Source organism: Nannobrachium achirus, assembly GCF_963921795.1.
Source record: "Nannobrachium achirus genome assembly, chromosome: 9".
NCBI lineage: Eukaryota > Metazoa > Chordata > Actinopteri > Myctophiformes > Myctophidae > Nannobrachium > Nannobrachium achirus.
The window spans coordinates 25,873,401-25,900,450 of NC_137818.1; the positions used below are offsets into that span (position 1 = coordinate 25,873,401).

General features: G+C 41.1%; 1 protein-coding gene across 1 annotated transcript; it reads left to right on the forward strand.

Annotated features, from left to right (window-relative positions):
- Window positions 1-1,164: 1,164 nt before the first annotated feature.
- Window positions 1,165-23,932, forward strand: gpr153 (G protein-coupled receptor 153; the record flags this gene model as incomplete). The annotated part of the gene is made up of 5 exons (XM_080733025.1): window positions 1,165-1,487; window positions 4,305-4,734; window positions 17,550-17,739; window positions 20,456-20,640; window positions 23,081-23,932. 5 exons carry the CDS (start codon window positions 1,165-1,167, stop codon window positions 23,930-23,932), a joined length of 1,980 nt encoding a protein of 659 aa, XP_080589151.1.
- Window positions 23,933-27,050: the final 3,118 nt, after the last annotated feature.

The following is a 27,050-nucleotide window of genomic DNA, read 5'->3' on the forward strand; positions in this document are numbered from 1 at the left end:
GGACTCTTCTTGAATTGCAGCTTCTGAATGGAGGACAGATTACATTTGGTACCGTGGGAGGGATGAGAGAGACGGATGAGAGGGTGGAATAATGTGTCTCTTGTGATTTTCACTATCCCTCCTGGGGGTCAGTCATCTATGGACGAGCCAACAGACAGGAAATAGATGTGACATCATGAACCAGCTGCGCCAAGCATTTTACGCTCTACATATTCTTCAGCCTGAGCTGTGTATAAAATTGCCCTGAAAAGTATATCCTAAGCGTATACTAGTATAGATAATGGTATACCCTGGGTGTATTATATTAGGTTATAGTATGGTATATCCTGAGTATAAAGATGTATTTTCCTAGGGCTGCTTACAACACATTTTGATTTAAGATAAGATGTACATTTTTAATGTGGTTAGTATAAATAAATAAATATCCAATTTGAGGTCCAGCCTGATTTAACTGCTCTCCTATTTTAAATCACATAAGCAATAGCATTGTACAGTATGTCAGTTATTTTAAATGATCGCATTTCCACTTTTCAGTGTTTTTATTGGCAGTTTAGAGTAGAAAACAAAACATCACCTTCTCAACATACTGCAAGGACTGAATTACATAATAGTTCTCACTTCTCAGCAGCAATCTCTCTTAACCTCTTAGGACTGATGGCCTTCAGAAGCAGTAACAGATAATGCTAGGCATATTTCGCTGTGGTGGTGTATAGTTGAATCAATTGACTAATATAATTCTCCCATCCTTGCTTCTCATAGCCCTCCCCTCCTTGCTCTGTCTCTGGTCTCTGTGAATAACTTCTCTCTGTATTCTGTCTTTCCTGTCCCCTTCCTTTCTCTCTCTTCCCAACTCCAGGCTGGTAAGTGAAGTGACTTGGCTCTACTGCTGCCGCGTGGCATTCCCACCATGCTGTGTCCCTGCTGCGCCCAACCCATGGAGGAAAGTCCCCACCCACCCAGATAGGATGCCTGCTCTGCCTGACTCCCTGCACCCCCTCCTGCCCACCACCACCACAACAGCCGCCACCTTCTCCTCCTCCTCATATCTGCCCACTCTCGCTGACAGCTCCGTCCACCTCTGGCCGCCTGGGCTCCGCCCCGTCCCGCTCCGCCATGGTGGATGAGCGTCCGGCCACGAGGGATGAGGTCCTCACCGCCAACACGATGGCTTGGCTGGTCTGCTCGTGCGTGTCCATCCTGGCCAACGCCTGGGGCATCCTGAGTGTCAGCGCCAAGCAGAAGAAGTGGAAGCCCCTGGAGTTCCTCATCTGTACGCTGGCGGGCACGCACATCCTCAACATGGCCATCCCCATCACCATGTTCTGCGTCATCACTCTGCGACGCCAGCACTCCACCTACGAGTGGAACGAGGGCCTGTGCAAGGTGTTCGTCTCCACCTTCTACACGCTTACGCTGGTCACGTGCTTCTCCGTCACCTCACTGTCCTACCACCGCATGTGGATGGTGCGCTGGCCTGTGAATTACAGGTAAAAGGGCTTGCCATTCTGTGTCTTGCTCGTCAGTTGTCAGACTGCTTATGCCGTCTTCTTTAGGACAAAATTGGTTGTGTTTTCACATGATTTCAATGTGTCTAGTTTGTTAGAAGACATAGGCTTATCAAGGTAATAATAATAATAATATTTATTGGAGAGACAATGATGCTTGACAAAATGTGCCTCAGCCAATAGCAAAGAAGTGTGTGGTTTACCCCACTTGGCTGTCATTGGCTGTGGTGTTCTTCTTACTGAGCCATAATGGAGGAGAGCAACAACCACATCCACTCAAACGGATTACAACTAGCAAACTGATTTCTGTGAGCTGCAGTGCCCATATTCAGCACATGGTTGTCGACTCTACCGGACAAACCGTGGCGGCTGGCATTGACAGAGACATAGTGTAGAATTGGTATTGCAAAGATTCTTGAGAAATAGAAAAATATGAATTAAAGAAAATGTTCATGTTGGGTGAGGTCTACTATTGACTCTCTATTTCAACCTGGTATCCCAATCATGATATCGGCAAGTCCCTGTTAATTACTTGGTAACAAAATGTTCTGGTCACCAAGCCCAGAATAATGATTTGCAGATTAATACATTCCTAGAGTAGAAAGTAGAAATCATGGCAAATCGCAACCCAGGGTGCTTTTTAGAGTGATTTTCATCTTTGCGGAAACCAAACAAGACAGTTGAAGAGTGGCTTAATGCCAGTGGTTACATAATTCACTGTCTTCCTCCTCTGAGTTTCCTACAGTCTGACCCACTGATGTCCACATGAATGTCATGACCACTTTTTCTGCTCCACGAGATGAACACGCCATAAAAGAATACCTGCTAGGGTGCTAGCCTTCTTAATAATCTAAATTATTAATCTCTTCTTAACCAACGAATGAGGTGCAACATATAATCTGTATTCCTCTTTCATATCAGCTGTTCCATGTTTCCACCCAATGGTGGTCTCCTCTATTTTATGTGACACTAACATGTACAGAGACCATAAATAATTGATTCCACTCTTGTACCTCAGCATCTGTTCTCATTATCCAGTGCTCTCGATCTCGTTAGGACCCTAACATTGCTCTCTCGTTGATAATATATTCAGCTCTCAGTGATGTAAGCGTCCCCCTTGAATGCACCCCAGACACATTCAGGAAAGACTGGCATTATTACTCACAGCGTCAATGACGCCTACTCCTCTTCACACAAAGGCAGGTGCACAGGTCATTGCTTCTCACTCTTTGGACGACTTAGATTGTGTTCAACCATGTAACCTGAAGTGTTATTTGTTAGATACTTTTTGAGTGCCTGGTATAACAGAAAACCACTTCCCTTCTGAGTCATCATGTCTTGCTGTCCTCCTGATTAAATCCAGCTTGAATGTTTTCTATTCTTTGTCTAAAGAAACTGAGAAATGTTAAATTTAGAGAATATTAGAATACCAAAGAATATATATGTGTATACCAGGCTGCAAGCAATAATGCACTCTAGCGTTGCCATTAATTCAGGGCTACGAATTATTTGGAGACAGTCAGGTTCTGTATTAAGGCCAGTGATTCTACATAGGAGGGGGTTGAGCACATTAGGTGACTGATAGCATGTGTTCTGGTTCTCTCGAGGGAGACAGGCTCGTTCTGCCTGCCAAAATCGCTCCAGGACATCTGACACTGAACATACAGTAGAACTTGGGTCACCTCAACACAATTGGAGAATCGGAGAGGATCTAGTGAACTAAACTAAACCACAAAAGTCTGCCAGCACGTCCCTTGACATTGCACCTAGTTTTTCATATATAGGTCAGCACAAGTAGATGCCAAATGGATAGAATTGGCTATTACTCAGAGAGTTTTGTATACAATGTTGCTATGTGGGCCTACCTATTGGATATTCTAAGTTTTCTTCATTTTGTTTGTATTCTGATTGATTGTTTTTATTTTAACTGACACCATGAGCAGGTTTTCTAAGTTTTTCCTTTGGCGAACCATCACAAAGTTTTTTCTGTGCAGACATTGAGAAAAACCTTTAAGTGCCACACCAGCCAAGGGCATAAACACATTGCAAATTGCTTGGCTGTAATAATTAGGTGGAGGTGAGAGGAAATAGAAAATCCCTATGCACTGAAATAGACATAGATGAGGGCCATGTAAAGCAATCTTTCACCATCAGTAAACCATTGATTCCCTGCCTTTTCAACCTCAGTTTATTGGAATAATTAAACTTTTTGGGGGGAATGTACTAAAAGGGTTTATTGATTGTAGATTGATTCCACCATGAACTTTCTGTCAAATTCTTCATGTTAAAGTCTCCCTAATTCTATGCCTTTTTAGAGTATTATCGACATCAATACTTTCTGGTATGAGTGGGATGGTGATAAGGCCACTTAACCACGTTGGTCTGACCTCGTAGCAAAGTCATTCGATGAGAATCTGGCTCTTGATCTACAGTACTTTGCATGCCTCCCCCACCATTCCTTTTCTTTATCTTTTCTTTTCATGTATATCTTTCCACTGTGCTTTGGGCTTGGAAAGATCTTTAAAGAGTGTTGTGTTTTCATAATGGTTCTTGTATACCATGTTTAGCTCTCACATACATGTTCTGCTTAACCACATGCCCAGCAAAACACTCATTGGAGGATCTTACAGCTGGTGTAGAATCAGTTTTACAATTACAATGGGAATAAAATGCAAGGCCCCTTTCATCTGGTTGCTATTTGATAACAGCAACATTTTGAAGTTTATTTTAATTTGGTTGAATTGAGTTTAGTTTTAATCATTTAAACTGAATCTCTGTCTGCCTGCCTCTTGTTTGCAGGCTGAGTAACACCAAGAAGCAAGCGGTGCACACGGTTATGGGCATCTGGATGGTGTCCTTCATTCTGTCCACGCTGCCCGCTGTGGGCTGGCACGACACCATCGACCGCTTCTACACCTCGGACTGCCGTTTCATTGTCACGGAAATTGGCCTGGGCTTCGGCGTGTGCTTCCTGCTGCTGATCGGTGGCAGTGTGGCCATGGGTGTCATTTGCATTGGCATTGCCCTCTTCCAAACCTTCTCCATCCAGGCGGGCCACAACGCCAACAAGAACAAGTTCAATGTGCCCACCATCGTGGTAGAGGATGCCCAAGGGAAGCGCCGGTCGTCCATCGATGGGTCGGAGCCACTCAAGACCTCACTGCAGATAACTTACCTGATCAGTGGCATTGTGTTCATCTATGACTTTCTGACTGGCTTCCCCATCCTGGTGAGTTCACTGTATGAAAGACACTGCCATGTTACAAGGTGACTGAAACTCACTAGCGCTAGTGGCCTACTTTAGAGCGTGTGTGCTCGTGCCCCAACACACACTCACACACAGACACACACACACACACACACACACACACACACACACCTAAAGTCACATGTATATAGTAGTAACCAACAGTCTATAGAAAGCTATTGAAAGTGTCCCTGCTATGCCCGCCACAGTGTTTTCGTTTTAAACAGAATGTCATAGTATTATGATTGTAGTCAAGCATGACAAACTACTGTTGTCTGGTAGTGGAGTCTTTCTCGCTCCATGTCTTGTTCTGCGTACCATGTCCGAGACCGTGCCAAAATGATGTACTGTATACTGGTTGTAGCTGCCAAGGGCTTTACACACAGTTATATATATATTGGAAACCCCATCAGCTTAGAGCTACAGCTCACTACTGCAATCCATGCACAGGGTCTATAACCTTTGAATACATTATGAAGGAATATGACTATATAACTACATACACATCTTTGTGGAGCTCACGGTGTGTGTGTGTGTGTGTGTGTGTGTGTGTGTGTGGTGTGTGTGTGTGTGTGTGTGTGTGTGTGTGTGCGTGCGTGCGTGCGTGCGTGCGTGCATGAGAGTGAGTGAGTGTGAATGGCGCCTCCATTCAAACCCATAGACTGTAAGCCCCCCCCCCCCCGAGACGTATCTTAGCAACCCTGAAATCGCTAAAACTCATTGGTCGTGTCATGGGTAATGAGCCAATGAGGTGCCCGCGATGTGCTGAGGGAACTTCCAGAAAGGCCGTCTTCAGTCACAGCACAACGAGATGAGAGGGGAGAGAGCGAGCAGGACAGAAGAATCACCGTAATTTCTCGAATAAATCACCCCGTGATTCATATAACCCAACCTCAAAATACGGAACAAAGTGCGTCCCGTATCAGTTAATTACATGACGTGTCTTTTAGTTTCCAAATACGGAACGATCCCGGGACGATACGGGACGGTAACCCTATATCCGTCTGGGGTTTCAGGGGGCTTTCGTATAGGAAGTGGCCAAACCACTCTCTCTCTCTCTCTTCCTCTCTCATACATTGAAGACTTCAGTATGAGATCTCTCCCTGTCCCTCTCAAAAGATCATACAATACCAGTGGATTCAGTAGCCATTTTGATGACCTCATCACCTCTCCCTGTGGTTCAGCTTCTAGAGGCTGACAGGTTAGAGATGAGTGAGGGTAGAGTGTACTTGGGTCAGCACACCACAGAGCATGCTCAGTGTAGAAACCAGTGTAGAAATGAGGTGGAAAGCAACCCCTATGACCCCACAGAAGGTCCCATAATGCTTCTTTATTATTTAAATGAACTTTAATGTTTCAGCTCATCTGAGGCCATAAGTAGGTCAGACAAGGTGTGTGTGTGTGTGTGTGTGTGTGTGTGTGTGTGTGTGTGTGCGTGTGCGTGTGCGTGTGCGTGTGCATGCGTGCGTGTGTGCGTGTTCGTGTTCGTGTGTGTGTGTCTCCATGCGTGTGTGTGTTAGACTTCTGCCCTTGCCTAGATCTCTTCTACCCAGAAGAGTACAGAATGCACGCGCGCGCACACACACACGCGCGCGCGCACACGCACAAGAGTTTGTCTGAATTTGGGGACACTTTTGCTTACTGTACTTTCTCTCTCTTGGCCATGATGAATGAATATTACATGATGAATGAATATTACAGTCAAGGCAGGGCAATGATCCAAATACTCCATTATCAAACCACTATCATTGCTACGCACACCACAGTCGATAGCAACTTGATTTCAAACATTTTATGATTGATTTTCTGCAGATGACTTTGCGAAACGGCACATCATGTCCGTGTCCGCTTTTTTACGGTCTATGGGTTTGCCGCTCTGACATCACGCTGATTCTCACGCTCTGACATCACTGTGATGTCAGGGGAACCAAATCACTTTTATGCCCATATATGGAGATCCCTGTGATGCCAGGGTAACCAAACCCCTTTTATGCCCATATATGGAGATATGGCGATCCCTGTGATGCCAGGGTAACCAAACCCCTTTTATGCCCATATATATGGAGATCCCCGATGTCATCAATATTAAGCCCATATCTGTGAATATCTATGGGTAACAGGGGTCTCCATACATGGGTAACTGGTCCGATATACTCGTAGGGATGTCAAAATTAGACCTTTATCAAAATCGATTATTCTATAGCAATAATCGATTATTAATCGATAATCGATTACTAATTATTAATTAATTAAAAAAAGAAAAAAAGAACTACTAGTCTTTTTAGTGTGTCAGTGACAGTGTACTGTTCACCTAATAAGAACAGATTCTCTGATGCTTACAATGCAGAGAGGGCACTGTTTTCCCTTTTCTTTGATGATGGCTACCAAACCAATCAACCAAATCAATCACACATGTGTCTGAGACAGGGGAGGAGGGGTGTGTGTAGCAGGCAGCTGCCACTCTGCTGTGCTCCTCCTCTCTACACAGTAAGCCTAAACACTATAGTTTACAGTTGGTGCTGGTGTGAATAATAAATCAATGGCCATTTACTATAGAGGGTATGCATGTCCACTGGGACCCGCCCCCCTAATCTAGACTGAGTGGCAAAACATTGAGCAGCATGGAGCATTGGAGTTTGGAAGTGCTAGTTGCAAATCACTCAACGGCCCTGCATACCACCTGTTTCTAATTTGCACATAATGCAGGAGGCAGCAGGATGTTGTGTTGTAGAAAACGAGTGCTTCCAAACTCTGACACTTGGAAAAAATAAAAACCTGCACAGAATGTCTTGACAGAAAGTAGCTCATAACATGCCTATGGTGGATTTTTATGAAACAAAAACTTTGCAGATAGAAAGAGGATAATTAAAGCTTTCAGTATAGCCGCAATGTTGGTGAGTTAACTTTGTTTAATACAATCAAATAGGACTTTTCTGTTTGTATGTATGGGCTGTCAATGGCAGAAATTAGTGTTTTGCCACTCAGTAGGCGTGTTCCCACATAACTTCCAGCAACAGTGATGTCACGCGCATACCCTCTATTATCATTAATACTATTATTAGCCTATATTTTGGTTGAAACGAATTTCGATTATGAAATATTAAAATCGATTATTGATTAATCGATCGATTAATCGAAAATCGATTAATCGTTGACATCCCTACGATATACATACATACAATTGGCCAAGACATGGCGCAACCTCGCCCTTAGTCGTCTTACTGGTATACTATATCTTGGAATTATGTATTACGTGTATGCAGCTGCGTCTAGATGGGAGGGTATCCAGTATGGAAGGCAGCAATTCAGGAGTCCCGAGTTGGTGCATCTTTGTAATTATGATCATTAGACTTAATAATTTGGTGAACAAAATGATTATTCACCAATATTTTGCTAGCTGCTGCATCTTATATGAACATCATAGCCATTGTCGAGGGTGTGTGTCTAAAGATGTGAATATTGAGCGTGGGATTTGCAGTTCTACAGTATCTATATTTTTGGGATATCCGCTGATCCGGCCAACTTACTTCCCACTTGGCGCATGGTGCCCTCAGATCCTCGCTGATACACACGGCCAGTTTGAAGTCAGTCTTTCCGTATGGGTCTGATCTCTGGTTCTTGACCACAGCCTGTCTGACTGTTTCAAAGCCGGGCACGGCACTCCCTCAGGTCATCAGCGATGTGCACGCTGAATTTGAAGTCAGTCGGTAGGTGAACTAAAAACGGACAGACGGACAAAGATTTAGCACCTTTTATTGTAGGAACAGTAGGATAGAAATTTATTTTTTATTTATAGAAAAAAGGACATTTCCATTCATAGCAACTCACCTCTTACATGTTGAACAGAGAAGAGGAAGTAATCAATCCATGGTGTCCTCTGTGACTCCTCTGTTCAATAAGAAGATGCATTGATCATGGTATCTATAGCAGTGAGTTTCATCGGCTCCCCCAGCAGAATATGTGAAGTAGGGCACATTATGACCTACTGAATGTACCGCATCTGAGGGGATGAGGAAATAAATAGCAACCGCCTTGCCTGGCTGGTTTTAAACTTTCAGGGGCTCATGGCTGTTGAGGAGAGCAGAGAATGACCTATTCTATATTTCCCAACAGAATGACAAATAATCACCAACAGCCAGAGTCCAATTTTAGCAGGGCCTCTGATCTAATAAAGAGGTAGCAGACACTGCCCATCTCTCCCAGGTGCCTTTTTGCTCCAGGACCAGCCTTGCTCCCAGGCGCGTCACAAGGGAAGGGGGGATGGGGGGGAAGTGGGACTGAGTTACTAGGGCCCAAGGTGGAGGGGCCTTAATTATTTTATTCTTTGAGTGCCGTGCTGCAAGCTTGTAGATCTGCTATTTTTGAAAAGTCAGGAAAATGTGTGCAAATCTTTGAATATATGTATTTTTAAGCGAACATTTGTAACTCAAATTTTGCTTCTGGGGGGTCCCTGGAACTAAATATTTTGAGATGGGGGTCCGTGGCCAATACATGTCATTTTGGGGGTCCTTCACATGATAAAGTTTGAGCACCACTGACATAGCCTCAGAATGAGATGATGCTAATGCAACTTTAGGGCAGTGGTATAAAGTAACTAAGTACATCTACTTAAGTACTGTAATGAAGTACAATTTTAACGTGTTTGTACTTTACTTGAGTATTTCCAATTTCCAATACTTTTACTTCTACTCCAATACATCTCGGATCCAAATGTTGTTTTACTTTTACTCCACTTCATTTATTTGAAAATGTTAGTTAGTATGTTACTCTGCTGATATAAATTATAATATTATACATATATTTACTACATCAGCCCTATTTTATACTGTGGCTTTTTGAAAAGAGAGAGAGAGAGAGAGAGAGAGAGAGAGAGAGAGAGAGAGAGAGAGAGAGAGAGAGAGAGAGTATGTGTGTAATTGCTTTCCCTTCATTTTGAATACTCAGGAAGATTACCATGGTTGTGTTTTTATACTTTTTTTGCTTTCTTTCTTTCTTCTAAATATTCATAGTCAATTTCTGAATATTATCAAGCCAATTGCTTTGGTTGTTTTTCAAATAACAAAGCTAAGGATACAAAATATTATTCACTTAAAGTAAGATAAATTCCGGATCCGGAATCAATGGGGATGCATTCCATTTTTGTCTTAGGAATGCGACAAATACGAAAAAAATATTATTGAACTCAAGTCTCCATGGCGTGAGTAATCAATAGAAAAAAAGTCATTTTGGGGGTGAACTACGTACTCCTTTAAAGACCTGCTCTAGCATTATCCTACCACTGTCTGAGTACCAGCAAAGTAACTTCCTTTGAGCTCAATACTAAATGAACAAGGCCAGTAAAACATGATCTCACCATGAGCTGGAACAGATAACAGCGTTATGGCATATTGGCTCACAGCGAAAATCAGTTTTGGTGCCAAATGGTTAATTTGTGTATGTGCTCATACTTCAGTGAAACCCATCATTAATTCTGCCCTGATTTACAGTACAGGGGAATTATTTTACCAAGATTAGTTTGAAATACCATGATTAGTAGTCTTCAGGGGATCATAGCTGCTGGAGCTTTAAGAAAAGAACTTAATGAATCGTTGTTTGTTAAGCTTGTTGCTTGACTGCCAAAAAGTCCTTAATGACGTAATGACACAATAGTGCCCTTTTCTCTGGATACCTTTCCCTTTGGTGCTGTTGTGGTGGCTCTGTGCATGTGACTCGAGGCAGAGAGCATGCACAGAGCAGCTTATAAGGTATGTCAAAATCAACCCCTGTCTGTATTAAGATGAATGTGTTTCCTTCTACCTGTTCGGAAGGTCTGTCCTCATTCTACTTTGCCTTGTGTTTATTTATTAACTCGCTTATAATAAGATATAAACATGCAGAGAAGAAAACTAAGTGATGGGCAAGGTGGCCAGGGGCTATAGACAGAAATGATCTGTGTTGCATGACTGTGTCTGTGTCAATTCCTGCTGAATCAATAAGAGAGAGCAGATTCTTCGCTATGCCCTGCCCTATTGACTTATTTCTCTTGGCTGTGGATGGTTTCTGAAAACACAGTGTTGACCTTGATTCAAAAGCCTGCAAGCATTATGCGTTATCAAGCGGTGGATTGTTGGAACTCTTATATGAATCTCTACCTGTGCCATATGCTTGATCTGTGTGGATGAAGCATGCACACTGACACATACAGTATAGACATACTGTACGTGCAGATGCCCACAAATATTCCCATACATATTAAACAGACAAAACAGACACAAGCATACAGTTAGTGGTTGGTACTGATAACGCACACACATACATACACAATGTAAGATGTTACGGGTCAATTTATACACTGTGAGTTAAATTGACACACGATTTTGCTGTGTTATTATTATGGTTGCTGTAGTTGGAAGTGCCAAGTTAATACCTAAAATGTTGGTGTACTTAAAAATACATGTTGTATGTTTTATGAACAGTACTAACAGTGCTTAGTGTTGTTCAACAAGAGATCGTACTGTTATACACCGTAGCATTAGCCTCGCAAGCCATCCCGAGTTACGTCATCACCAATGTGCTTCCCTTCTCGGTCTGGTGTCCCTCCCATCGAGTCTCTTTATGAGAATTTGGTTCTCAATTTCCAATCAAAAGGCTGCATTTCGAGCGAACCCGCCTCACACCGCTCCTGATTGGTCGAGCGGCTGCTACAGCTCTCGCATTTAGTAAACAAACATGGCGGACCCCATGTCCGATGCGAGTTCACAAATCGCAAATAAAAGCTGCATTAAGCGAAGTTTTATCTGAAATCAAAGGCATCTCATAACTTAAAAACGAACAACAGTTTGCGCCTTTGGAATTTCTGTCTGGAAAAGACGTATTTGATGTTCTCCCGACGATGTTTTGATGCGCTGATGACTACTGAATGGACCTGTCAGTCAAAGTGAGTAACGACGTCATCGCGTAATGCATCGTCTATGGAGAACTCCCAGACTCTCCTTTTGGAGAGTCTGGCTGTTGCGAGGCTACCGTAGCATACCTCTGATGATTTTGCTTCAATTTTAAGTTGATCAAATAGATAATCGAGAAGAGTTTTGGGGCGTTCCTCACACACACACCAACCTTTTTCATCTTGAAAATTGAAATGTGTGGGTGAGAGAGAGTATAGTGTGGTAGAGATGAAAGCCATCACATTTCCAGTGCTGTGACTACAGAAACAGTTCTACTCCTCTTTATGGCCAAGTGTAATGAGCTATTTAAATGCATGGTCAGCAACAACACACATACACAGAGCTGCATATGCACTTGCACGTACACACGCGTATACACACACACATACACACACACACACACACACACATGGCTATTTTCTGTGAATTTTCAGAATTCCCAGAATTGGGATGCTAGGGTTCAAGTGGTTAGGTACTTTTTGCGACCGAAGGTCGCAGTATACCATGAGAAATGTCGCAGCTTGTCCGTCCTTCCGTCCGTACAGGAAGTGATGTCACGTGACATCACGTGACATCACCTCATCAAAGATCAAACCCTGGATATCCATACTGTGTCAGTCAGTCAGTCAGTCAGTCAGTCAGTCAGTCAGTCAGTACACATTTTTACAGTCTATGGGTTGGTTCCCTTGTCACTGTGACATCACAGGTGATATCACAGGTGACATCACCTATGTAAAAGTCCATATATGGGTATCCCTTTTATGCACGTATATGAAGATTTCTGATGTCATCGATATATAGACTATATCACTGGCCAGATGGCAAAGGCATGGCCCATATCTGTGTGGCTGGTTCAGATAGGGATCTCCATGTATGGGCATAAAATATATTGTATGTATGGATACATATTATTATTAACGAAGGATAACATTAAATAAAAGGTCCATATATGGTCATTCCAAGAAACAAAATCCCTTTTATGCCCATAATTGGAGATTTCTGATGTCATCAATCCCAGGCCCTAACTGGCCCAAGAGCCTGCTTTACTCTGATTTACACCCTACCTTCCCCGAAAGCGTTAATATTAAGTCCATATATGTATATGGATATATATTAATAAAGGATAAAATAAATAAAATGTCCATATACAGTATGGGTATTCCCCAGGCATCACACCTAGGCCCTAACTTGCCAAGGCCCTGCTTGGCTTTACTAATTAACATACGTTTTATGCCCATATATGGAGATACCTGTCCCAATGTCATCAATAGTAAGTACATATCTGGGAATGCCCATATTTGGTAATGCCCATATATGGGCATGTTTTGACATAACATTGTTGACTATCATGCAGGGGTCTCCAAATATATGGGTAACTGGTCCAATATACATCACTGGCCAGATGGCCAAGAATTGGCATGTCGCCCTTACTAGTTTGACTTATTCTACCCACTGTATCTATCTACAAGTTAATTAGGAGGTTTCTCTCAATTTGCCCAAATGTAATGCTGTTAGTAAGTTAGACCTGTATCCTTTTCTCATTATGGGCACACGATAATTCATTAGAAATACATTTTTTGTATATTCACATCACATGTAACTAAACAGAAATTTAAAAAAATATTAAAAGTACCTAGAAAAGGACTGTGATTGAACTGACTGATTGAAGATTTGCTGAGAAAAAGGATACCCACATTAGGTAAACATTAAAAAGAAAAAAGAGTGTGGCAAAATGTCACCTGCTGTTTGAGTGACTGACGCACTGTTATTGCACATGTTAAATTTACTATTCTAAGTAGAGATTTATCATACCAGTTGTCCAGAAGAGAGTAATTTGACAATTTGAAACTTGACCTGTGGTTGAAACCATTTTTTTTGAGCGGTGGTCACACCGTCTCCTATACGTGGCCGTGTGTGTATCCGTCCGTCCGTGTCTGTCTGTCTGTCTGTATGTAGCCTGCAATACCTTTTTCTGACCACACATGTTAAGGGAGGGGCGCTGTTGTTCAGGCCAGGCCAGGCCAGGCCAGGCACACTCTCTCACTCACTCACACCCACTCACACCCACACACACACACACACACACACACGCACGCACACACGCACGCACGCACGCACACACACACACACACACACACACACACACACACACACACGCGCAGCCTCCACCAATCAGTTCACACAAGTGTGATTTTTAAATTATTATTATTGTGGATATGCTACCAAAATAACGTGGGCTTTTCTTTCCTCTTTAGTGGAGATTATAGCTTAGTAATCATTATTTTCCAATCTATTAAGTCTATTTTATTTGTCCAGTGAAGTCCAGTGACATTGGTTGGTAGGCCTATAAGAGGTTTCGGGTAACAGCTGATAAAAGAAAATCTATATCCAATGCAGACGTACAGTATCAACTTCATCAAATCACTCACAGATGTACCGGTATGTCAATACCGGTATGTGGTCGTCACTGGGTTTCCACAAGGGGATATGGAGGAAGGTGACCTCCAAGATAATGACTGGGATTAGATCAGTGTCATGCGGACCCAGTGCAAACAAGCTATTATACATAATCTCTGCATTTAGGAATTAAAATAGAGGAAATATATAGCCCACTTTAAATATCAGATAATAATCTCAGTTGATGTTTAATTCCTGTGGTGTTTATAATAGCTCTGATGAGTTTTGAGTCTGTCATACTCGCACGCTGTAATAGCGCTGTGTGACCAAGTGGCGCTGTTGAACAGCACAGCTGGAGGGGCGGATGATCGTCTTTTCTTTCACCCGGAAATGAAAAATTGTATCCAGGATCATCCATTCTTTAGTTATGGTCCATAGAAAAAAGCTCAGCAAAACAAAGATTTTCATGTCCTCCTTACAAAGCGTGAATCTTCCGGTCTGAAAGATTAAGCGAATGTGGAAGTGTCTTACACTTCCTTTCTTTCTAATGGCTTCTCACTTTCCCTGTTGAGTAAACATCTTCCCAATTTCAATCGGTAGTTTCAGTGTGTTCTTCAATACATAGTTACAGCATTTTCATTTGTTAAATTATGGTCCCATTTGGAGTAAAATAGATAATAGTATTTTTCAAACCTTTAAATTTCAAGGTCCCCATAACTCTTGAGAGTCCCTGGAATCCACTTTGAGAAACACTGAAATAGACAATAAATGAGTATATGCATTAGAATATGCATTACGGAGTGGCTACATTGTGATTGACAGGTCACTACCATAATCTATCACAGCGATCAGGATAAAGGTGCAGCAAAGCATTTCCCCTGCACCACTCTTTTCTCCAAATATGGTAACCTTATGGCAGTCTTCATACAGTAGCTGCAAAGTTCTGGGTTTGATTCTGGGACAGGGTTGTGTTTCATGTGTGCCCTCCTCCCTACCTTAATTACGAGTGAAGGTTTAGACAGTTGTACAAAGCTATGGGGGACATTTTAGTGTAAGGCTTGATGTACGGTATACGTTTCACACTGGTGTTGTGTGCCGAAAATAGCTGCTCTATAAGTCCGCAGTGTGAGCGATGCACTTCTATGTGAAAGGGATGTACAACATGCCATTTGTTATTCCAGTTTGTTCAAAAAGCTTTAAAGGGCCTACACCATGCTTTTAAAACTATATTTTTTGTATAAATATATGCTCAAAATTGAGTCTTAGACAGGTTTTAACCCTCAACAAACACTCTGACCATTATTTTTGTTTGTTCTAGCTCTACTATAATGAGGCTCTCCAGCTGCAATACCAAAACGGCCTCTGTTTGCTCAGGGGCGCATCTAGTGGGGTTTTTCCAGAAAAAAAAGAAGTTTTTTGAAAAAGAAAAAGTTATTTGAAAAAGAAAAAGTTTTTTGAAAAAAAAAAGTTTTTGAAAAAAAAAGTTTTTTGAAAAAAGTTTTTTGAAAAAGTTTTTGAAAAAAAAGTTTTTTTTCAAAAAAAGTTTTTTTTCAAAAAAAGTTTTTTGAAAAAAAAGTTTTTTGAAAAAAAAACTTTTTGAAAAAAAAAATGTTTTTACTCTGCATTGCATTTTTTTTGAAAAAAAAAGTTTTGAAAAAAAATTTTTTTGAAAAAAATTTTTTTTTTGAAAAAATTTTTTTTTTGACTGAAAAAAAAAACGGGAATCCGTGTGACGTCACACGGATCAACTCTCAGAACAGCACTGTTCTGAGAACCTGTGGAAAGCTTTTCATCTCTGTCTTCCCAAAACCAGAGAAAGACACAATGTACAGAAATAGGACTTTGTGAGGATAGAAGGTGCCAGTGGGACCCCAAAAAAAGGTTTTAAAATAGAAAAAGTGAAAATTCATGGTGTAGGTCCTTTAAGAGTTTATTTTTTTATCATAGCTTCCTTTCTGTAGTTTTAACTTTCTTTTTGCCAGACCCAGGGGGTCGGCCTACATAAGGCTTTGTCGGTCTGTCGGTCTGTCGGTCTGTCGGTCGGTCGGTCGGTCCCTCTTTTCCTCAGTGTCCCTCTTTTCCTCAGTGTGCCTGTGTTTGCCTCTGACTGCTCATCTGCCCCTCCCTTCCCTTGCTCGGCTGATTGCCTTGAGTGCCGTCACCTGTACGGGACCAGCTGAGTTGAGTTGGCTGACGAGCTGCTGAGACTATAAATTCCTGTGTGTTCATGTGTTAGTTCAGTGCTGCAAAACATTTGCCCCACAGCCATACTAGTGAAAACAGCCCATCTACAAGCTCACAAACATTTCCAGCTGCTCAGCCTATAAAATCCTGTGTGTTCATGTGTTAGTTCAGTGCCATACTAGTCAAAACAGCCGATCTACAAGCTCACTACGCTTTGTTGCTGAGACTATAAAATCCTGTGTGTTCATGTGTTAGTTCAGTGCCATACTAGTGAAAACAGCCGATCTACAAGCTCACTACGCTTTGTTGCTGAGACTATAAAATCCTGTGTGTTCATGTGTTAGTTCAGTGCCATACTAGTTTTCATTGCGGGTCTGGCACAACCAGGTGACCTGGTCTAGTTATTTCACTATTATGAAATTGTATATATTGTTGTTCTGTTGTATTATTGTATTACAGTGTTTGTGGGATATTTTGTACCTGTATGAAATAAACCCCTCTTGATTCTCGGGGATATACCATATTGCTTTACAGCAATGGTGTATGTATGTATTATGTTTGTGAGTGTCTGACACTTTAATAAAAATCTCTCTCTACAGCATTTAATATTTCACAGTGAAAACTTCCCTCCTGCTGTCCTCCACTGTAATTTGTTTAGATATGAATACTTCCCATAAGGTTTCTGTTCATTATTACAGTCATTAAATGTAGTCTCTGGCCATGCTGCTGATAAGTGATAACGTATTGAGCCAGTTATAAATTGTGTTGCGAGATTGATTACTTCGGCTTAGATAACAGCATAGCCTTTGGAAACAGAGCCATTGTTAGCTAAGTTTGAATACTTGTAATTGCCAAGTCTCAGGCAATAGCTTTAAAGCTGTAATCTGAAACGTATTTTAACCAAGCTGTATGGTAGAGTATGTTAATACAATATATCTTGTACAACTGCAGTGGTTTACTCTTTAATATAACCTGATGTTGGGTAGGACACTGCTGGTTGACTAGTAGCCCTGCCTGAAGATTATTAGCGCAATATCTCCCCTGTCCAAGGGCGGATTCCCCCTTGGTGAGCAACTGAGGTTAAAGTAAGCACAGCGCAGTATTTCCGTTTGACTCGATTATCCATCCTTCCCTCTTTTGCTCCATCCTCTTTTTTCTGTCTCTTTCTAATATGGTGGCACTGAGTCAAGCAGAGGCATCCGGAAACAGTGTAAAATAAACACAGAGAAAAAAGTTCTATACAAATATTTAATGACTACCACCACCCCCACCCCTCTTTTGCCCTTTCTCCAGGTGGTGAGCTTTGCCAGCCTGAAGTACGATCGCTCCTACAACTGGATGGTGCTCTGCGTGCTGTGGTGCTCCATCATCCAGTCTATCCTCCTGCCAATGTTCCTGTGGGCGTGCGACCGCTACCGGGCGGATGTCCGCATGGTGTGGGAGAAATGCGTGGCCATCATGTCCAACGACGACATAGATGAGGGTAAAGTCCAACTGAAGCTTTGACGCACAACGTTCTCGCTCGCCAAAAATAATAATACGGTTCCACGATGTTAGTTCAAAAACCTGTTATTTGTGGCGAGTGACAACTTTGTGCAGCGAAGTATAGGGTTGAGCCTCTGATGAATGTTTACCTGCAGTGTTCCCTCTCTGCCCCCTCCTACTCCTTGCATGGCTCGTGATTCCTATTCCCTAAGACAGTTCAATTTGTGGATTATTGAGCTACCGGTATCTCCTTCATTGAGAGAAGTGAGATCGAGAGAGCGAGTGGAGAATGTCCTGCCTTCTTTGAGGACATAGGGATTTACAGCTCCATTAAGTATCTATTAGCAAAAGGGCATAGCCTTTGTGACACTAAGTCTTGCCAGCATGAATTTATATTTTAGTATTATGTTCAATGATTCCAAACTCCAGACTCTGTCGGGCAGAAACCTTATTCTCCAAGTTTCAAATGTGTATGTTTTTTTCTTCTGTAAATTAAAGCCCTACTTCATCATACAAAAGTGTTGCACAAAAGTAAAAGAAAATAGCAAGCACACAAGTTGTCTGCTTGTAGATCGGCTTTTTTCACAATTTTAAATCGTTTTTAAAATAATAAAAAAATAAAATAAGGTTTGGGACCAACAACGACAATATCATTTGTGTCATTTGTGTACTGTACTGTAGAAGGTTGAACAAACATAATTCTTGAGTCTTCATTAGTAGACAGGTGGAGCAAGTTTCAGGCTATGCTTCTGAATCACAGATTAGAGCTGGGCTCTCTGAGCTTCTTGCCTTGGGAGGGGTTGCTCATGTTGTGGGAGGTGACCTCCACGTATTCACTGGACTGTCTTGGGCTACTGGAATTACATAGAGTTTAATTGTCTAGTTGGAGCATTCTCTTGGTAAGATACGGTACTCTTCATTATTCCTTTGGGGGCAATTGGGGAAATTGTTACCTCTCTGACCACGGGTTGGCTGTACAGAGGAGAATGAAGTCTAGCAGCAGCTAGAGTTAGGTAAATACTGCATGATGGAGATTTAAGACTTGTCTTGATTTAAGACAAGGCCTACTGATGTTTATGATGGAATTCAGAACTTTTAGCTCTTTCGAACAGTTGTATTGTTTACATTATGTTGTTAGTGCAGTTTTTGGTTTTGGATGAAGTGGTCAAATGTTATCATGTGACCTATAATGTGACCTTTTTCTTCAGGAGAAACTGAAGTAAGAAGTGTCTGTTAATGATAATTCATAATAAGTCATTCATTAGAATATACTGTATTTAAACCCTGTTCTGCCCTAGTGGCGCACACCTTTCCAAATGCTTTGCTGTACAATGCTGATATAATAAAAACAAAAAAGGGGGAAATAAGAAACTGCTTTGGATTATATCACTGGAAAAGGAACACTTTCTAGCAAGCCTTTTTCTACTTTCTTTTATCTTTTTTTAAACTTTTTTTTTCTTTCTATTTTTTCACTGAAGTGCGTGCAAACTGGGACATCTTTCTCTAGAATGGCATGGATGGCGAGGGTGCTAAAATAAATGAGGAAGACTTGTTTGAACCCAAGGTGGATAATTTAAGTAATCATGATGGTCATATTTCCCTCTAGTCACAAGGGCAATTAACATATTCAGTAGATAACCTTTCAAGTCATATAACTGAAATAGAAAGTGACTTTGTATCTTATGTACATCTATAACATGAAAATATATTGTATGTGTATTATAGTTCCAAGATTTAGCTCTTTAATAAGTGAATAGAAAAAACATTTCCAAGGGGTCCGGAATGAAACATTTACCCATAGAATCACAGACACTTCAACAAAGTTTGGTCCAAAAATTAGGTCACATGATAATCATTAGGGATGTTATGGACTGGAATAATTTTGACTAGTAGACAATTGGCATATGCTATCACACCAATTGCTGATTAATTAATGTAAATTGATGGATATTGTAAATTAACTACCATTCTTTTCCTCTAATGCTACTGTTTAAACTCAACCCCAGATCCCACCTCTCCTGTTTGTTTTAACGTGCCAAACCTGTTGACCCTCTCCCTCTGAACTGTTGCTCCCTGCTACCTGCTTCTTGTTTAGCCGGCAGCATATAAAACATAGGGCAGCTGACATTCTGTGTGATAATTAACACTGCCAGTTCTCTGTTTCTTTCCAGAGGGCTTTCCATGTATAACCCAGCACAGTTGTATGTATCAGGGTTGTTCCTTTCTTTTTATTTCCAAAGACACCAACTTGCATGCCAAGCTGCCTGTGCAATTGCCACTGTCATCCTCCATTCCTTTATGGCAAACAACTATGCTTTAAAATCGGCATTTTACACCCACCTCCAATTGACTTCTTGAAAGCAATTGTTTTGGAAAGTAATTCTGACCACTGAGTGTATTTGTAATAATATAATGATGAACCTTTGCATTACTTTATATGATTTAATACTTATTGTCAGGGTTTCTTAAATCAGAACCATCCATTTTGGCAATTTTTCCATTCCTTATATCCATATTCCTAGTGTCAACCCCCTTTTTTAATTCTTAAAGTCTCACTAAAAATTACTGATTGGGCCCATTGAAAAAGAAATGTCAAACAGAGAACAATCAATTGACCTTGTCTCTCTTATCTATTCGTCTGTCTGTCTGTCTTGTCTTGTCTTTGAGTCCGTTGCTCTCTAATCCTGACGCGTATGCTTTTCTGCACTTTGCAGAAAACAGCCAAGACGGAGGAATTCATGCCGACTTAATATATGACAGACCATATGACTATAGCTCGCCGCCTGAAATCATGACGGTAGACCGTATTGCCAAGTACGAATTCTCAACCTTAGAAAGGGGGGTTCCGCAAGGTTATCCATTGAGGGAACTACAGGAAGATAAAATGCAGTATTTGCAGGTATATTTCTATTGATTTCTTTCATTTTCATGGTCGATTGATCTATTAATATTTTTTGTCCAGTGACACTACATTGCTAATGTGCATGATGAAAAGGGCCTCTGTGGGCCGATTACAGTAATATCTGGTCTTGCTTGATATTTTCAAGAATCATTTGACATTTTGTGATGTTTTGACGTCTAAAATATACTCTGGCTGACTAATGTTTGGCAAATATGACCATCAGTAGATCTACCAACATATTAAATGTGCTTTATTCATTCAACCAGCATTTACTTGCCATGGAAGATCAACCTTATTGGCAACCTATTTATTCAAAGAGGGTAAGAGATTAGTAACTGACATACCTTCTACTTTCAGGGACCCTTTGACTTTTCACAGGAAGCGATACAAAAGTCTGCTCATATTCTGAAAAAAAGCATTGGGTCCATTGGATCCTGTCAGTTGCAGAGCTGTGAAAGGCTTCTCTTTAGCTTGCATTGACCCAACAGCTTGTTTCCGACATGCAATCCTCTAGGGTCATTCCTAAAGTCTCTTTGTTCAAGTGAAAGTACTACAAACACTGCAAACTATTCCTCAAAATACAGCAGTGAATGGCATGTTTTTAAACACTCGCTGCCATCCCTTTGCACTTGAGAGAAACTACTATCACATACTTGGAGTCTTATGGACTCGCCCTGGAAGACTGGATGTGGAGATGTGACTTAAGGTTTGAGCCACACATCCCTTTAGTTATTCTCACCCCCTGCAAAACATGCCATCTTTGTTACAGACCCAAACCCAAATTGGTTTCAGTTTCCCCGCAGTTTGAATACTTGGTTTTTACCAAAATAATGTGCAATACAATACAGTTACCGAAGGTATTGCATATATACTGTGTGTGTATATATATATATATATATATATATATATACACACACACACACACACACACATATATTGCTGTGTATTGACATAGGTCTAGATATTATTACATTATAATATCTTATTCTAAGGATAGGTTTATGTAGGTTGTCTTTGTTAAAGACTACAGAATATGAAACTAAACCAATTATTTGAACTGATTTGATAGAGCAAGATAAGCTATACAACACTGCAATTGCTGTGATGTTTGTCAGCAGGAGCAATCCAACCTCTGTGTAGGATCTCAAGCCATGTGACCTTTTAAGAAGCCTTGAAACAGAGATGTATACAGTAGCAGTCACCGTATGGTGTGAGGCCATCACTTCATTCACCATGCCTCGTCAACCATGCAAATATCCATACTATTATTGTCATATTTGTGTACATCTTCATTGCATAGTTGTAACAGTAAAACAAATGTGACTTTTCTTTTACATTTGGTAATAGGATGGTTGTCTGAACTGTGAACCAATTACATTTGCCACCAATGGATGGTGTTAAAATCCTCAGGCTGTGAATCAACAAATCACTTACCGTAAACACGAAGAACGCCTCCATTTAAGAATTGCTGTGGCACTTCTCAAGTGGCTTGATTGCAGACTAATGAAGCCTCATATCAATTGAGTTATTGTTACTGCTTCTCTACCATCTTCTTGCCCGCATCTGAAATCATTCTAATGCTTTTGCTGCCCTCTGCTGTTCAGCCCTTGCACTCACCTTGCTACTGTATCGTCTGCTGTCCTTTTTGTCTGTTTGTTGCATTCACCAAAAGCCACCACAGGGAGGCAGTCTGATATTAGTCTTGTGCTTCTTGACGCCACCTTGACACACATTCTACATTTCTTATATAGTGCTCAGAACAATGTGGAATGTGAGTATATCAAATTGGGGACTATAAACACATAGCCAATTAGATGTAACAATTAGATTGATGAAATAATATTTTATAGAGAATAAGCAAATGGGAAAAACTATTAGGCAACAAAACAAAATCAGCTGTGTAATCTAAAAAAAGAAAACAGCACTCAGCAAGTTGGTTATCAGACTTAATTTTGCTACTTGTAGGATTTAAAAAAGATATAATCGTATTGGTCCATTCAAATTTGGCCAATGCTGACAATGTAGCCCCATGTATGTGACATGCTTTGCCTTAGGAGCAACACATGTTTCTGCCTACTGCATATTTATATAGCTGACTTAACACACAGCTAGAGTGTGGAAACCTGAAACCTCAGAAAAAATTACACAAGTTATTACACAAAGTGAGTCATTGTGGGGCTATAATTTGTTGATGTGAAATATTTCTTATTGCATGCTATCACTGATGAATTTGCAGCAACATAACAATAAAGGAATCCTACACGTAGTAACCTGATTATTCATTTGAATTAGATGTTAGATATTGCAGTGCCACATTGCAGACAAACCTTTTTCATTGGTGTAGTAGAATTAGTGCATGAATGTCAATATAAAAGTATAAAAAGTAGCCCAACCCAACCCACAGGCTGAAGGTGTTGGCTCTGTGTGTTGTGAGCAGGTGCCCCCTACAAGAAGATACTCCCACGACGAAACCGACATGTGGACCAGCGACCACCAGATCCCCTCCTACCTTCACCGCTGGGGCTCCACCGAGGACATGATGCCGACGGTCCACTACAGCTCCAGCTTTCCGCGCCACGAGAGACGGAGGAACAGCCTGGTCTCCTACCACGAGGAGAGCCAGCTGCACCACCATCACCACCTCCCTCACCGCAAGCGTCGGCGTTCCGAGGATAGCGTGCACCACTCCCTCCGCCACCTGCCCCGCGTGGTCTGTTCTGGTGGCTATGACGAAGAGCTGCGATGCTTCAGCCGCGACGAGGTGATAAACTTTATAGACGAGACGCCACTGCCCAGCCCCAGGAAAAGCCTGCGGCGTGCCTCCGCCATCTCACTCATCCCCAACGTTTACGAACAGCACAACGTGCTGCTGCCACACTTCCTGCTCACTGACTTTGAGCGTGAGCCACAGGCACTCCGTCGCCTATCGGGGGACAAGAGGAGCGGAAGCCGAGGCAGTTCTCCCAACAGTTCGCCCAGACCGGACAGGCCACGCACCGGGGAGCAGAGTCCCGGGGATTGTGGCTCTAATGGCTGCCGGGAGGGGAGACAGAAAGGGGAGCCGGCTTCTCCTGGGCAAAGTCAGACTGGAGGGTACTCGATTCACAGGCCCAACTCCAGGACTGGCCTTGGAGTCAGGGTTGGGGCTGTGGCAGACTGGGGCCACCAAAAGCACCTGAACAAGGCTGAGAGCAAAGGAAGCACAAATAGTTTTGTGAGCACACCTTCGCCAGCGTCGTCTTCGGGATACATAACATTTCACTCAGATTCTGTAGGCTCCACCTCTTAAAACAAAAGTTATTACCTGTTCATATAGCTGTTATTATTGAAGTTATTATCATTCCAATTACCACTGGAATATTAGGGTTTGTGGTATAATGAGATACTGGATTATTTGGCCTTTTTAAATGTGCCACTAATTTATTTTAGTATATACCACTCTAACCCCGAAAGGGACCAACCTTCCTATGGTATAACATACAATATCAAAGGCCTTGGAAGATTTTGCATTTATTGAAGCCGCCTGTCTTTTATTAAGCAAGTAGCCTAAGGTTGGCTTAAATAGTCATGCAGGATCCTGGGATTCCTTCACCAACTATTGAGAAAGAACATTTATTTCCAGCAAATAACTGATTCCCACACCTTCTTTTTGCCGTTTGATGTTATTCCCTATCAAATGTTAAAAGATTTTTAAGGGAAGGTTGGTAAATTGTGTGTGTGTGTGTGTGTGGGTGGGGGGGGGGGACACTTACCAATTCAGATTCATATTGTAAGAGGTGTTTTTCTCCAATGGGTGCGTGTTTTGTGGTATGAACACTTTTCTTTTTTAAGAACAATCTCTGATCACAGGTATAGAAGGCTAACACTGCCCTTGCTCTCTTTGGGATATTTCTATGTTTTATTTTATTTTATATTTACAAAAAGGACAATGGCCATTTTACTTTTTTGTGGCAGTAAGAAATGTGAGGGAGACAGCATAGGGGCAGTAGCACAGAAGCACATTGATGGAATTGAATGCACGTGACACAAGTGGGTTCAGTGACAGGAGTCTTAAACACTGGACATGGATTACAGAATATTAGTTTGACTTTGATCACAATATTTCATATGAAGTTGAACTTGTATTATCAATATTAATCACAACGCCTGAAATATTTAGGAACACAAAAGGTTTGTACACATCTTGTATCAAAGACAGGAGGGTAATAGCTGAGCCCTATTTGAGCCCTATTTCCCCAATGCCTAAAACGTTACATTAGCTTTATGACAAATTCTGATTCCACATGAAGAGCCTTAAACTCTGCAGTCTTTTTTTATTTATTTTAATGTATAGTTTTGGTGTCCTCTTTTTGCTTAACAAGGCTTTGATTTGAACATTCCTACCCGGTTCTTACACACAAAGTGTCATTGAAATATGTTTAGAAGTCATCACAGGCACTGATACTGACACACAAAGTTTGTCATACATTAACTACATGAACCCTAGCATTCTGGGCATATCTTAATAGGTGGACATTCTGAGAAAATATAGCAGATCTACAAGCTCACAACACGTCTCATTGTGAAGCATTTATTTTCTATTAAGACATTTTTTGGTCTAGAGGGAAAAAGGAGGACCCAAGTATAGACCCTTTGGGGACCCCGGGTTTAAGTGTGGCTATAGATGTGTCCATTATCATCTTGCATTGCACTGTATTACTGTACTCTTAGGGCTGCACAATAATAGCCGAAATGATATTCCAGTTTTTATCACTAGATATTGTGATCACAATTATTAACACAGTTTTTCTTTTTCTTTTCTTCTTTTTTTTACAGAATAAGAACAACCACACACAACAACAGGCTGGCATTCTGTTTGAAATGAAAACAGACAATATTGCCAGTAGGCTATGTCAGAATTCAATAATCAAAAGTTTATCTGCGCAGTCGTGCAGCCCTGTCAACGTCAGTTCTGCTACGTTGAGCAGAGACCAAGGAATTTAGTTTTATTGGAAGTACAGTGATGGCTTTTACATTTGAATGAGCCTCACTTTCAAGTTGAGCTTATGTAGCATCAAAATCCAATGTATGAGGACACTTACATTTTTTATATATATTTTTAGACTTTTCCTTAAACAACCTGATTTGGTTCCATTTGTACACTGTCAAAATTACAGACTTGCAAGGGTCAATTTAGACCCCCATAAAGGAAACTAGAGAGTCCCTGAAATTCACATTGAGAACCACTTGGTTTTAGACTAATTGTGTTTTATGTTCATTTACTGACTGACACCATCCAGGGGACGACGAAAGGTTGTGTTGATTAAAAGCTTCAGGAAAATGTAGTATGACTCAAAGCCTCATGAAGGGATATTGTTGGGGGAAAATATTGTTTATTATTATTTTTATTATCTCTAAATGTCTAGTGGTCGTTACAGAATATTCAGAGGGAAACAATTACGGCTTATTCTGTGGTGAATTATCAGTGAAATATCCCTTTATGGTCGGTTTTGAAAAGCCCCATGCCTTCCAGTCTCCCCACCCTCATCAAACACTGCCAATGGACAGTAATCAAAGAAAGAAGTTAACTTGGAAGCCATAAAATGCTGATGTGGACCAAGGCTTACCAGTCTTCCTCACCTTAAAAAAAAATGTGATAATTTGATACCATAACAAATAAAAAAATACTGGTTGGCCCCTGTCTGAGAGGGTAACATTTTATCATGAATGTATTTGCACAAGTTAGGTGTGGGTTTGCCGAGAAATTATTTATCGAGAGCGAAGATATGTCATGAAAAGTATCAAGTTGATGTTACGTTTGATAGCCTTATGTTGAGGAAAACAAGGTTTGCTCTTATTATCCCAGTTTATGAAGTTGCTCGCGTTTGGCGTATATACTTCTGAACATATCCTTTTGCCATGCATTAAAAGTCTACTTTCTGTTTAGGTTCTCATGTAGGCTACTGTATGGTGCACCTCTGTCCTCTGCTCACACTTGCTGATACCTATTCTGTTGGGTGGGTAGGCCTAATGTAGGCATATACACCTACTGTAAGTAGCTACACCTTTCTTTAAGATAACAAATTTACATTCCCTGAATTTTTGCTCTGACTTCTGCTTAATATCAGAATCCAATTTTGTAACATATTCAAACATGTATGACAAATGATGAACAATGTTAAATGTTAGCTTTTCTTTTGTTTTACAGATGATGGATTTGTTAAAAAGTATGAACAAGTTACTTATTTAAAATTAAATTCACCTGGGAAGACATGTCATTTGTTTGGAGTTTCTGAGAGCATTTTAATAATATGGTTAGTGAGCTGACATTGAACTAGCCTTGGATCAAGACTAACAGATTTATTTTAGCGATTTCGACATTTATGTGTAGACCTATGTGAACAATTACAGAACACAGACACTTTATA